A 15,158-nucleotide genomic window follows, 5' to 3' on the forward strand; every position below is an offset into this window, starting at 1 on the left:
CTATGTGGGTCAGAATATTAATTTTGAAATAATTTACCAGTGGAGTCTGCACAGCTCTTTAACCTGTCTTTATAAAAAAAGAAAACCCACATTTGTTCGGATTGCCATTTATTTTCTTAAAGTATTTACTTAATTTCCAAACCATTGTTGGCACATATTCATAAGAAACTTGGATTAGAGAAATATTTAGATCTTGGTAAACCCGTACACCACCTTAACTTATTGTTAAGCGAATGCATTACAGTAATAGAACAGATTATGAATACTTCTTTGGATATTGATTAATATTTCTTCAACTAATAAAATTTATTGATTAATATTTCTTCAACTAATAGACATTCCATAAAGAGATACTGAGAAAAGAAGGTGGGAAATTATTTAAGATGAAGATGTCCACTCTTGGCACTTTATTCAGCGTAGTATTGGAAGTCCTAGCCAGAGCAATTAGGCAAGAAAAAGAAATAAAAGGCCTCTAAATTAGGAAGGAAGAAGTAAAACTGAGTCTATTTGCAGATGACATGGTTTTATATATTAAAAACCCTAAAGACTCCACCAAAAAAAAAAAACTGTTAGAATGAACAAATGAATTCAGTCAAGTTGCAGGGTACAAAATCAGTTTACAAAGATCAGTTTCATTTCTTTACACTAACAATGAACTATCAGAAATTAGGAAAACAGCCCAATTTACAATTGCATCAAAAAGAATAAAATTCCTAGGTAGGAATAAATTTAATGGAGGTGAAAGATCTATACATGAAAACTATAAGACATTGATGAAGGAAATTGACAATGACAAATGTAAATAAATGGAAAGATATTTCATGCTCGTAGATTGGAAGAATTACTATTGTTAAAATGTCCATACTACCCAAAGCAATCTACAGATTCAGTGCAATCCCTATCAAAATTCCAAGGGAATTTCTCACAGAAATGGAACAAATAATCTTAAAATTTGTATGGAACCACAAAAGACCCTGAATAGCCAAAGCAATCTTGAGAAAGAAGAGCAAAGCTAGAGATAACATGCTTTCTGACCTCAAACTATATTACAAAGCTGCAGTAATCAGAACAGTGTGATATTGGCATAAAAACATAACACATAGACCAATGGAACAGAATAGAGAGCCCAGAAATAAACCCACACATATATGGTCAATTAATTTACGACAAAGGAGCCAAGACTGTACAATGGGGAAAGGACAGTTTCTTCAATAAATGGTGTTGGGAAAACTGGACAGCCACATGCCAAAGAATGAAACTAGAACACTGTCTCGCACCATACACAAAAACTAACTCAAAATAAATTTAAGACCTGAATGTAAGAACTGAAACCATAAAACTCCTAGAAGAAAACATAAGTGGTAAGCTCCTTGACATCAGTCTTGGCAGTGACTTTTAGGATTTGATACCATCTGTATCCTAAAATAATGAGGTAGCATAAGAATCTTGCGAATTCTGAATGTAAATTCCATTGCATTTTCACAGCCAGTCAGATTCTTAATCTCAAGGTAATCAGAGCCAAACAGGAGACTACTTGCAACAAAAGCATCCGGTGTGAAGTAGCAATTGGTCATGGTAGAGCCAGAGTGATGGATCTCCTCTGTGTCCAGAGGCTGACCTTGTGAAGGTGACCTTACACCCTGCTCCCTGCTTTGTCCTGGGCCATAGAAGCCATTGGCTGCGTGTGAGACTTGGATTAACTCATTGACAGCCCAAGGAACTCCCTGTTAGTAAAAAGTCAAGAGACCCAGACTTCCTACCTAAGTTCACCCTAATCTATCTGACTGGGAGAGAGAAAGCCTGACTATGAGAGTCCTTTCTGGTTGTATGAATACCGAGGAGTAACTCTGATGATCAGCAGATTTAAACGCACCACGTGTAGCCATACTTCAGTCTCCAAAGGACAGTTGATTCATATTTGTGGAAACGATAAATAAGCAGCTTTTGCTCTTGACTTCCAGAGCACATGGGTTCTGTCCCCTGATTGCACCGTCTCTTTCTGCACCGTGGCTGGATCTGATATAACGAGCTATTTGTTTGAACCTTGTGTGTCAGACATTGGAGGAACAACCGTGATGATAACACAACCCTTACTGCTGTAGAGCTTAGAGGTTAGGGAGTGGAATAAAGTCAGTAACAGACTTTGTCATTCAGTACTAAGTGTTATTAGCGATAGAGACCAAGTGCCATAGGAGCACAGCGGATGGAGAAGCTAACCTTGGGAAGTCTTATAAAGCACTTGAGATTTGAACTGGTAAGAAAAGGTTGGCTCATAAACAAGAGGAATGATTTAATTTTAGACAGAGAATGAAGAATCATGAAAAGGTCTGGTATGTTTGGGGTAGAAAATGTTATAAAGGGTCAAATTTGTCATTTTTCCATATCTTTATAAATTATGTTACATTACTCGGAGTTCTGCATGTAACCCAGCCAAACAGCTACGTTCTTTTTAAAAGCAACTGACAAAGGATTAATCTCCAAAATATACAAGTAGCTCATGCAGCTCAATATCAGAAAAACAAACAACCCAATCCAAAAATGGGCAGAAGACCTAAATAGACATTTCTCCAAAGAAAATATGCAGATTGCCAACAAACACATGAAAGGATGTTCAACATCACTAATCATTAGAGAAATGCAAATCAAAACTACAATGAGGTATCACCTCACACCAGTCAGAATGGCCATCATCAGAAAATCTACAAACAACAAATGCTGGAGAGGGTGTGGAGAAAAGGGAACCCTCTTGCACTGTTGGTGGGAATGTAAATTGATACAGCCACTATGGAGAACAGTATGGAGGTTCCTTAAAAAACTAAAAACAGAACTACACATACAACCCAGCAATCCCACTCCTGGGCGCATACCCTGAGAAAACCATAATTCAAAAAGAGTCATGTACCACAATGTTCATTGCAGCTCTATATACTATAGCCAGGACATGGAAGCAACCTAAGTGTCCATCGACAGATTAATGAATAAAGAAGATGTGGCACATATATACAATGGATTATTACTCAGCCATAAAAAGAAATGAAATTGAGTTATTTGTAGTGAGGATGGGCATAGAGTCTGTCATACGGAGTGAAGCAAGTCAGAAAGAGAAAAACAAATACCGTATGCTAACACATATATGTGGAATCTAAAAAAAAAATGGTTCTGATGAACCTAGGGGCAGGACAGGAATAAAGGCGCAGACGTAGAGAATGGACTTGAGGACATGGGGAGGGAGAAGGGGAAGCTGGGACGAAGTGAGAGAGTAGCATGGACATATATACACTACCAAATGTAAAATAGATAGCTAGTGGGAAGCAGCTGCATAGCACAGGGAGATCAGCTCGGTGCTTTGTGTCCACCTAGAAGGGTGGGATAGGGAGGGTGGGAGGGAGACGCAAGAGGGAAGAGATATGGGAATATATGTATATGTATAGCTGATTCACTTTGTTATACAACAGAAACTAACACAACATTGTAAAGCAATTATACTCCCATAAAGATGTTAAAAAAAATTATGTTCAATTATGTGTAGCCATTGCCCAGTGATCTATAGGTTATGCTGGAAATGTTAAAAGAAGAAAATTAACAGATCTTTGTATCGATTGTAATGCCTACATATCATATCTAGGTATTAACATGCATTACTGTTTTTCAAAAGAAATATTGAACCGTGTCTGTGTGAGTTAACTGGATATTCTCCACGCTAAGTCGCATCAAGATGTTGTACTTAGGAAACAGACCTGAAGATGTCTCCTTTGGGGAAAAGGCCTCTAAGCACTGGCGGCCGAGGTAGATGTGAGCCCATGTCGGGTAGCACACAATTAGGGTGGTGAAGTCCTCCTGCAGTAAGCACTGTCCCTCATCGGTGAGAAAACGAGAGACTCAAGCAACAAATACGTAGCGTCAAAAGGACATTGAGTGATGAGTATTTCTTCAGATCAAGTAATTAGTCCTGTCAGTTACCATGAACAAGACGCGGAAAGAGCAGGGTGGCCATGTGACCTCTGGCCCCGGGAGCCGGATGTTCCCAGCCATTGCCTCCTGCACGAGCCCGTGGTGAGCGTCCCGGACAGTGCTGTGCTGTCCAGAAGCAGAAGGACTCCCCCACCTCCGGGACCGTGAGCCCTGGGAGTGATGCAGGGGCATGAGCTGAGGTGGAGACTCGGGTGCCACGTCTGCTGACCCCAGGGCAGCATGGGCGCCCCTGCTTCGGCCTCTGCGGAGCCCTCGTTACGGGGAGGCCCAGGGACAGCGAGGCTCCCTGCTGCTCTGGGGCTGCAGTTCCAGTGTCCGGTGGGGTCCTTGGGGTTGGTGCTCTCTGCCAAGGTTGGCGCTCGCCAGCGTTACCTTGCGACCCCGGTTGCCACGCGGGTGAGCGTCCTCCTTGCCGCACTCGCGTCCTGCTTCTGTGTCTGCAGGCTCCCATGCAGCCTGTCTGTAGGGCCTGGGGGCCTTTTGGACTTACAGTGGTGCCGTCTGTAGCTGGCGTCCCCGTGAGGTCTGACACTTTCCCTCCTCTTGTTGCATCGCCAGGGCCTCCGGCAGGGAAGCAGCAGGGTGAGGGCTCCACGTGCAGTGTCCCTGCGGGATTTTCTCACCTTCTATCGCATTTCGCATTTCCCTTACATTTCTAGTTTGCTACACGTTTTCATGATTTGTTGGTGTTAATATTGATTGAATACTTTATATCACTACAATAAAACGGTTAATATTTTGTTTAGAAGTTTTGTATTGCGGTTTAGGAGAGGGGTTGGCCTGCAACCTTCCCGTCTTCCAGTGTCCTCATCAGGTTTTGAAAGAACTGTGTTGTCCTCACAAAGCGTGTGGTCACCGTCACTGTGTCTGTTCTCCAGAAGTGTTTTGTATGTTGGGCGTTTGTTTCTTCCTTAAATGTTCCTTAGAAGTCAGGTGAATCCACCTAGGCCTGAAGTTCTTTTGTGGGATTATTTTTAACTAAAGATTCAATTTTGTAATAGCTATAGGACCATTAAGATTTTCCGTTTCTTCATGTGTCCAGTTTGGTGTGTTGTACTTTTCTCAGAATCCTCCGTTTCATACAAACTAGTAATTTATTTGCATAGAGTTGTTCACAGAGCCATCTTATTGGTCCTTTCGCGCCTGCAGGATGTATGTTAACACACGCCTTCACCCCACGCTGGCCTTCAGGTGTCCTCTGCTCGTCCCGTCCAGTCTTGCACTGTTCGTCTGTTTTCTTTCTTCACAGTGTCAGTGCTGGTTGCTGTCTCTCTGTTGGGTTTTCTTTTCTCTTCCTTTATTTTGTGCTCCTCTGATTGTTATTTCTTTCCTTCTGCTTTCCTCAGGTATAAGTTGCTGTTGTTTTTCCAGCTTCTTTCTTACTTATATGATTGATTTTTAGCCTTTTTTCTTTCCTGACATATTTAAGATTATAAATTCACCTTTAAGTAGAATTTAGTGACATCCCGTGTTTTGAGCTGTCATAATTTCATCAAGTTTAAAATAATAATTTTTCCTTACTATGAAAGCAGTATCTGCTCAATGTCCTACAGTTGGAAATCAGAAAAATACAATGAAAAAAAAAAAACCTACAGTCACAGCACCCAGAAACCACAGTTAACCCCACAGGTCTGGCATCTGGACCTTCAGTATCTCAGTGTGTATTAAGTTTTCCTCTTAAGAAGTGTGCACACACACTTATATGAAAAAGTATGATACTCTTATGTTTTACACCCTTTTTTGCCACCTCCTCCTTCTCAAATTCCTGTTTTATAGTCTTTTAGAGCAGCAGGCTGATAGCATAATCACCCTCACGGGGCAGCATCCGTGCTGTGCTCTCACCGCTTGCAAAGAGAAATGAACCGGAGGATGACGTCAGTAATTGGCTCGGCTGGAAGGGCCTGGAGAACAGAGATATCGGGGAATAAATGAGAGCAGCTCTCCGGATGCCACTCTTGGTGGACAGTAAGGATGCCCCCAGATGACTGCACGCTGGTCCCCAGATGGCTTTACTGTGACTTGATAAAGCATCCTATGGATGACTTTTTTTCCAAATCAATAAAGGCAAGAATAGACCCCAATGAGGAGAAATGTAATTTTTTCTTTTTTTAAACTGAATCTGGAAAATTTTTAAAATTCCATAAGCAGTGGTCATTTTTCAAGCATTAATATTTTACAAGACCAGCTCAAGGGCCAGCTATTCAGAGATACTCATGAATCAGGTGTCTGTCAGCGACACTAAGCAGGTCTCTAAAATCAGTTAATATCAACTTTCAAATGAAATAGGAAAATGCTTTGTTCAATCATCCACTGGTGATTGAGAAGAGAGAGAAAATGTACCAAGTATGGGACTGTATGACAGTGTCACGTTGTGATTTTATGAGGAGTAATTTGGGCTTCATGCCAAGTTGCAGGCAGCACCAGGTCTCCTGGTTGTCACGTGTATCAAGAGAAAACTGAGGACTCTCATTCCAGAGTCAGGGGAGGACGCTCCCCGTATCCAGAGGCAGTGTCTGGTTTGATGATGACACGAAGCTGCAGGGGAGGGGGCCTTCCGTGTCACACAGGCCGGGGGGGCGGGTGGACGCTTGTTTAAATGCGCAGGTGGGAGTTTGGCTGCATAAATAGACTCAGAGCCCAGAACAAGAGAAGAAGCCACCTCCACGGATCAGAGGGTGTGACCAGCGGGTTCCGAGTCTCAGGCCCCTCATCACAGGAAACACAGCGCAAGGACCACGCGGCATCTTCTGTCTGACGTCAGTGGCAGATCAAAGCCTTAGAGTGCAAATTACAGGGAGAGGGATCTTCATTCCACATAGTGACGCACAGTGTCTCAGAAGTCTCACGCATGGTGTTTGATTTCTCACCATAACCTGTGGTGGGCCTAAGGAGAACCTGTGAGAAGTGAGGGTTGTTGAGAAGAAGCGTCTGAGCGTTGATGGCAGCACCGCCGTCCTTGGTTGGCTGGGACGGAGCAGGTGGGCGCATGTGGGCAGCAGCAGGTGTGCTGGGCGTGCGCCGGGCACGTGCTGAGCATGTGACGGGCATGCACTGCCACGAGGGTGCGGGGATGGGGTGGACGGGGCAGGATTGGCATGCGGGTCGTCCCTCTCAGGCCCCACATCCACCGCAGGCCTTACCCCCCACGTCCACTCCAGACCTTGTCTGTTGCGTGGCAGTGACTGCCACATCTCGACCATGTCACTTACCTGCCGAGAGCCCAGACTTCATCTTCATTCATATGGGACCCATTGCTGATTTGGATGGGCAGATCGTCACTGCTTGCTTCTCATCCTCACACACAAGTAACTCTTTAGAAGGTGCTAAAGGACACTTTAAAAAACATGAGAATTCATGTTTCTCTCCCCAAGACCACAGGCATGAAATTTTACTCTCGATCAAACTGCAACAACTCTTACATCCTTAAAATCATACCATATGTCATGATTGTAACAGTGTTGAATAAATACACATACACACACATACGTGTACACGTACATACACCTTTTTTGGAAGAACAAGTAGGTTATTAATTTACTTCATGGTAAATCCCAGTATCCTCAACAGTGTACTTTGTTGGTATAAAGTTAAGAATCACTGAAGTAAATATTTTAAATTCCTTTTCTACTAAAATTACAAGATCCTAATGGAAAATTTATCTAGCCTAGTAAGTTTGTTATGGTTCCATTTTACAGAAAATTGTTGTATTTGAATTTTTGTTTTTATAGATCAGGATCTTCAGGCTCAACCAAAGAGAAGAAGAATTAGAAAGCATAATTCAAAGAAAAAATTTAAAAATCCCAGTAACATCCCTGTAGAGCAAGCAGAATTAGAGAAACAGCAGAGTATTTTGCAAGAAAAATTGCAGCCACACAGCCACAGCCACACAGATGGCCCCACAATAAGCAAAAATAAAAAAAGGAAACTGAAAAAGAAACAGCAAATTAAAAGGAAGAAAGCAGCTGGCTTACTAACAGGAGTCTCTGGCATCAACTTCATGTACCAGCCTGAGGAAACCAGCGGTGAGCAGGGCGACATGAGAGTGAGTGATGGAGAGGACGGCGCAGACGGGGAGGGAGGGGGCCCAGATGCCGAGGAGGAAGGAGCCACAGACGCCGGGAAGGAAGACGTTAAAAGTACCAATGAAAAGGCAGATGGTATCCTGAACTTTCTGAAGTCAACACAAGAAATTTATTTTTATGATGGTACGTTTTTTCCTGTTGTTCTTTTGAATAATGGCATCTACTTCTTTGGAAAATTAAGCAAATGTAAAATATTTAAATGTTTAAAATACAAAACATTAAAAATATTCAGTATTCAAAATAAGTCGTTAGTTTTGAGGCAAAAATCCAAATATTTAAATTCATCCCACCAAAGATCTGGGCTGGCCCCTGCTCTGGGCTCACCAGGGGAAACAGCCAGCCCATTAGAGGCGTGGGTCCAAACGAGGGTGGGCTTATCCTCATTTCTCTAAGATCCAACTTCAGAATATGGTGCTATTCTCAACTCTCTGTCTAAAGAAAAGATAAATCCAGGTTGGAGACTTCGATGAATTCTTGCTCATTTTCATCGGCTAGTAGAGAAGTGAAGGAAGCGCAGCTCTCTCTCTCTCTCGGACACACGTTGATTTGCTTCCCCAATGTGTGGCTTAGTGATTTGAGATTTTTCAGTAAGCATGTTGGACCACTATTTGTACTGATATAGGAGCTGAGGTTTATCCTGGGATTTATTCTGACGGGTGATAATCCCTCACCTTTGTGTGGAGCCTAACAGACAGCAGCCCCGAGGGTCAGGAAGAAGCAGGTGCTGGCTCGGTGCCAAGAACAGAAGTGCTGGGATAACTGCCACCGTTCTGATCCGTCCCTGGGAGATTCAGGGGATGTGGTGGGCTTAGTGCATCGAACCTCCAGCATGACCAAGATGGAGAAATACTGCCTATGTGATAACTGGAGGGGTAAGGGATGGACTTAAACAGTGATGCGAAAACACCATGATTAACGGGTCCATTTTAACCAAGATTGACCCTTTTCCTCTTTTGCTTGTTTATCCACATTTTGTGTTAAGTTGAAAACATCCTTAACGAATATCCACATGAGACTAGTAGGAGGACGTGGCGGAGACACTGCAGAACAGAAGTAGGCTTCAGAGAGATCTCAGTAGATTATCCATTCTCTGCGTGAGGGAGTAGCTTGTGGCAGACAACCCTCCTGCCAAGGAGGACTGAAGTTTAAAGTGTACTTGGAGTTTTAAGAGCTGCTGAGGAAAAGCCCTTGTGACAAATCCCAGAGGAGGTGAACCACAGGCTGGGTGAGCCAGAATGCTGCTGCCCTCCTTCCCTCAAGGTGTCTGCCAGTTTGGACAGGGGCTTGAGCAAGGGTCCAGGGGAAGGGGCAGTGCAGCCTGGAGAGCAGGCAAACCAGCAGAGCCCCAGTGGTCTCACAGGTCTGGGGGGGAAAGTGGAGGGCCCAGGGTCGGCCAGCTGTGTAAGAAAGGAGGGTCAGAGACCAGAGCAAAGCTCTGCTTGTCCCCCCTCAAAACCTTGGCCAAGCCCTGAACTGTGGGATAGGAGGAGGGCAACCAGGCAGACCTCTTCCACATGGCAGGGCGGCCTTTGTGGCGTCCTGAGGGACCAAGCAGGCAGGGCTACCCTGACCCTCCAGCGCAGCACGCAGGCCACGCGCTCAGGTGCAGGTGGACAACTGCCGGCCAGACGTGCAGCCACCCTGTGGTCAGTTCAGTCGCCTGCCCCTTCTCTGTCTGCCAAGCAGAGGCAAGGGGGGACCCTCTCTGGAGGAAAATGTCGTTAGCCAAGACCCTGCGATTTTCATGTTCATTCAAAGGAGTGTGTCAGACACAGCAAGAGACCAGACCATACGACCGAAACCATGAGGAAAAGAGCAGCAGAAAGAGGCCACGGGGTGGAGACGCTGATGTTACCAGACAAGGGACTTAAAATAGCTATGATCTAGATGTCCAAGAAGTAGGGAGAAGATGGAGAAAAAAGGTGAAAAGTGGAGACTTTCACCAGATAATTTGAATCTATTAGGATAATCAAACGGAAATTCTAGACCTGAGAAATATAATAACAAATTAAGGACTCAAAGACGAGTTCAGACAGCAGATTAGATTCAGCATAAAAGAATTAGTAACTGCAAGGCAGGCTGAAGGAAGTATCCAGAGTGAAGGAGGGAGAGGAAAGGATGGAAAACACAGAAGGAGCATAACAGCCACATGGGCCCGAAGGAGCCTCACCCATGGGACTGGGGCACAAGGGACGTGTAAGAGGTGGCAGCTGGGAGTTTTTCAAAGTTGACAAAGACCATGAAGTCACAGATTCTAGGCATCCTGTGAACACCAACCAGGATAGTGCAGGAATGGCCTCAGCATGATGTAGGCCTGCCGCTGGCCAGCAGTGGGGACAGCGCTGTGCTCATGGGGCAGCCTCCTTGGCTTCCTTGAAGCATCCCAACTGCCCAGCAGCTTCATGCTGTTTGTAGATGCCTGACACCATCGGAGGGCTTGGTTTCGTGTGTTTCGCCTGCTCCGTGCGTGGATTCCGGTACATGGAACACTCAGAGCTGCTTTACGAGATCGGTGCCCGTAACACACCACCTTTCCACTGTGGTTCAACAGTTGTATTTTGTGGTTTGCTTCTCAAAGTTCTGTTCTGATTGTCTCTCAAACACATCGTTCTAAATAGAAATATACGTTTGAGGCTTTCTTTAGGAGGTGAGAGCTTATCTTCAGTTTGTAAGAGTAAAAATGCATTTCTAAGTGACCCTGCCTTTGTTTAGGTGTCTCCAAGGATTCGGACTCGGCTGTCTTCATGGAGACCAGTGGAGAGCTATTTAAATATCTTGAAACTCACAGCATGCCCTCCTCAGATGTGTTCATTCTGGATCACATGAAAACGCTGTTACTTTTGCAAGATACTGAAAGATTGAAGAGTGCCCTGGAAGTGTTCCCAGAACATTGCAGGATGCCACCCGGTATGTACTGTGCACTTTATTCATTGTGCTGCTTTAGACACTTGTCTAGGGTTTGCCTCTGAAAAACTTACTCTCTAGCAAAGCAGTCCTGAATCAGAAAATATAAGGATGCACATATGGCTTGAGGAATAGATTCCCACAGAGGAATATGCTTCTTGCATCTCTCTTGCTATAAAAATATCTCTCATGATATATGCAGATATGCGTGTGCAATCTAATTCTCCAGACTTGTGAGCTCCACTCTTAGGACCAAACCCTTATTAGTTTAAATGGAAGTGAAAGAGTTCATTTCTTTTTCCCTTTTCCTTTTCCTCTGCTAGATTTGGAGAAGGTACATTTTTTCTGTCCTCCAAATGTCTTGGTCTGCCTTCCTGGACCCTACAGTACAAAGGGAGTTGAACTATAAGATGATTTCTCTTTTGTTACTTCCTCAACCTTTGTTGGGTGCCCATTTCATGCAAACTGTAGAGTGCTGGGCCGACTGTGCTTGTGTCTTCACAATGCCATGGGTGGGGCTTCACACTGGCAGCTTGAAGTCCCACCGGGCCACGGTGGGAATACTCCGGCCGCAGAAATCTGTAAACACTGAGTATCAGACGATCAGGACTTTTTGGAGAGCACCTGCACAGCATGGAGCAGAACTCCGTGCCGGACCCAAGACAGGCACTGGACAAACTTTTAGTTGAGTGAATGGAAGTGATTCTGCAGATTACCTTGGGGCAGTAATCTCAAAATGAGTGCAGTGCGTGGTTTTTCTCCTTGGAAACCTCATAGTATAGCTAAAGAGTCAAGACTGACATGTTTTAAAAGCCACATATCACATTTCATCACATGAAATAACAGTAAAGCCAGCAGTAAGGCAATACGGCACCAGTATAATTAGCAAGTGGCTGGCGGGAGTCGACGAGGCCCCTGCGCATTGGGGTCGCCAGTAGGACCTGCCTCCCCCATACGTCCAGTAGTGATCTGTTAGGGGGCCTCATCTGCCCTGCCTGTGCGGCCCTGGTCCCGCCGCGGGTCTTCAGGGGAGAGCGCCCTGCCCTTCGGGGCTTACGTTCTAGTGGGGGATGGAGGAAGCCAGACCGAGAAGTCAGTGAGGTGTGCTTCGTACAGCTGAGCCCACGGAGAAGACATGAGGGGGGCGGGGTCTTGTGGGGAGGGGAGCGAGGGGTCAGAAGCGGGTGGGAGAGGAGCCGGGGACCGGGTCACGTCGGGCCCTGGAGGTTGTGCTGAGTTCGTTGGCCTTTATCCTGGGCGACGTGGGGCCACTGGAAGGCCAGCCTGTTGGGTCTGACTGCACTTAGCAAGATCTCTCCGGCCATCACGTTCGGACTAGAGACGGGGTCGGGGACAGCGGGGGCTTCGGTCATACTCCTGGGCGCGGTCAGATTTGTGTCGGCTGTGAAGGTGGACTCAGTAGGGTTTGCCGACTGACTGGACGTGGGTGTCTGTGACCCAAAGCCCTGCACGAAGCCTGCAGCGCATCATGAGGCGGGAGAGGCAGCCACAGGAGCAGGTGGGGTGTTGAGCTGGGCCGGCTGGAGGTTCCTGTCGGACGTCCAGGTGTGGGGACTTAGGCCTGGGAGAGCCACTGCCAGTCACCCTCACAGAGCAGCCTGGGGTCCGGGGCGACAGAGGCTTTGTCAGAGCGGGACCAGAGATGGGGTGAAGGTGGCGCCTTCGGGGGGGTTGCCACGAGGAGTAGGACCAGAGGTGGTATGGGAGGAGTGAGAGCCGGTGGGCTGCCAGTGGGAGCAGCTCCGGGAAGGGAGACCCTCAGGCAGGGGAGCAAGTGCTGGCAGAGCCCTGCTCCTGCCGGGGGCGCCGCAGGGCCACTCGGGACCCCCAGCCCCGTGATGCAGTGTTTGCTCCTTTCCTTACTGCTGGTTGTTGGGCCTGCTGTATTCAGTATTTAAAAATGTACGTTTCCGGGCTTCCCTGGTGGCGTAGTGGTTGAGAGTCCGCCTGCCGATGCAGGGGACGCGGGTTCGTGCCCCGGTCTGGGAAGATCCCACATGCCGCGGAGCAGCTGGGCCTGTGAGCCATGGCCACTGAGCCTGCGCGTCCGGAGCCTGTGCTACACAACGGGAGAGGCCACAACAGTGAGAGGCCCGCGTACCGCAAAAAAAAAATAATAATAATTTACATTTCCGTAAGAAATGTAAAAAGATCTACATTTCCATAATTTACATTTTCAGATTGCAAAAATCCAATTTTATTAAGTTAAACTAATATGAAGTTTTTATGAGAGATGAAAATATATCATTTACAATTCAGTGGAGTTCCTCACACTGAGTTCTTCACGCGTGGCTCTGAGATGCATCAGGAGAGTTTGGAACAGGGATTGGGGATTGAGTGGAAACGCTTCTCTTGCTTCTTACATTGAAACCATTGGACAGGTTTTGCCTACAAGCACCTTAAGTAGTTGGTGGAACTAAAATTTATGCATGAAGCACTTTTCTGTGAAAATGGATTCCTTTTTAGTGCATGTAGGATGTGCAGTCAAAGTTTTTCTATGTTGAGCTACTTGGTAAAATGAAATCTTACAAATGGTGAAGCTTTATTTTCAAATATTGGTTCTGTCTAATTCAGATTTAGCATTCTGAAATTGTTTTCTTTTTCATAAAACTAGCTTATGAAGTTTAATTAGTAGCTGTATCTCTCCTGTCTATAGAGTAAGCCTGGAAATAGTAGCATTTAACAGCAGACACAGGGGGCTTTCTCTCTCTGCTGCCTCAACGATTGTTTTTCCTAGTTCACGGGTGTTTCATTGACTGGGGTGTAGCAGCCATGTCCCGAGGCCGGTGCACGTGCTTTTACAGTTGGTCTCACATATTGCGTTCCGTCATCTGCATGTACATGCGCGTCACCATCTGTGGGGTTTTTATCATGCTCCGCGCACCATGAAGATGCTGCAGGCATCCCCACCCTGGACCCTCCTGAGTCCTCTGTGCACACATTAGCCACCACCATCCTGGCCCGGGCAGGACGGGGGACGAGTTTGGAGGCACCTCAGCCACACTTCTGCATGGAGCGTGAGATGGGACCCCTCCCCGCAGTCCCAGCCTCTGCTCGAAAGTGCGTCTCGGGGCCTCAGCAGCAGTCGGCTGCCCCTCAGGCACCAGGATCTGAGCCAGACAGGGTGTGTGTGCTCTCAGGGTTGGCGCCTCCGGACCTGCGTCCCCCTCAGTGAGCATCTTTACGAGGAGTGAGGCCCAAAATGAGGGGCTGTGACCTCAGCTCAGGCCCTTTGCTGGGCTGTTCCTGGGACAGTTTCCTGAAACCTGAGTGCTGTCCCTTCCAGCTCATCTCACTTAGAATCCTGCTTCTAACGTCCTGCTACTTTGTCCACCTTTGAAGTAAACTTCTGTTTCTGTTTCATTTCAGTTTGTATGTGGTTTCTTTGAGCTCAGATGTTAAGCATGTAATATTGCGTGTGGTGTTATGGAGCTCAGCTCTAACTAACAGAAATTTTGTATCCAAGTGAAATACAAATATTCCAAACTCACCCATACTTTTATGGGATTTGCAAGCGTGCTGACAATCAACATCATTTCAACACCCGAGTTGTGTCTTATTAGATTATTTCAGGGTTTACTTTGGGCCTAAGGACTAATATCTACAAAATAATAATTTATAATTTTTCTTTTTGTTTGAATTTTTTGTTTTATTTTATTTTTTGTTCTGTTTTCTTTTTGCTTTCCAGACTATGCCCGAGTAATCTCAGCTTTCTTTAATTACTGGATCACACATATCCTTCCTGAGAAAAACAATGAATAAAATCAGTACATCTATTTAAGAAGAGCTAATATTTGACAAGAAAATAGGAAAGACAGATATGAAATGGGCTGAGACTTAATTTCTATACAGAGAAGATGAAATTCTCTAAGTTTTCTTTGTAACCCAAACCCTGGGAACTTTGAGGACATTTCAATTCATCTGTTTGTACATAATAGGTAGATGTAATCTGAGACTTTTAAGTGAGAAATTGGGATAAAATTGAAAATTTCTTTGAAATTGTGTGTGTCTTAAATTAAAAAATGGACATTCTGTTAAATTGAATAAACTGTATAGTTTGAAGCTGTATATATATTTTTATAAAGTTTTAAATCACTTTGTGTCTGAAAGTTTGTTTTAAGAATGTCGTATGGATATTAAAACGTTCATGGTTAAGTAGTTTGATTCTAGTTGAATTTA

The 15,158-nt window shown here is 45.2% G+C and overlaps 1 protein-coding gene across 3 annotated transcripts in view; it reads left to right on the forward strand.

The window, feature by feature from the left end:
• Positions 1–15,158, forward strand: part of ERICH1 (glutamate rich 1) — a 56,190-nt gene that overhangs the window by 32,376 nt on the left and 8,656 nt on the right. For 2 of the 3 annotated variants that reach the window (XM_022570890.3, XM_089903624.1), the window contains exons 4-5: positions 7,701–8,177; positions 10,767–10,961. In XM_022570890.3, coding sequence (XP_022426598.1) covers positions 7,701–8,177; positions 10,767–10,961 — 672 coding nt within the window. Of the gene's footprint in view, positions 1–7,700; positions 8,178–10,766; positions 10,962–14,667; positions 15,135–15,158 lie in introns of those variants that run through there. The other variant, XM_022570889.3, reaches the window with a different exon arrangement.

Source organism: Delphinapterus leucas, chromosome 21 (assembly GCF_059928025.1).
Source record: "Delphinapterus leucas isolate spDelLeu-1000000601 "Yukka" chromosome 21, BTC_Dleu_Yukka2, whole genome shotgun sequence".
Lineage (NCBI taxonomy): Eukaryota > Metazoa > Chordata > Mammalia > Artiodactyla > Monodontidae > Delphinapterus > Delphinapterus leucas.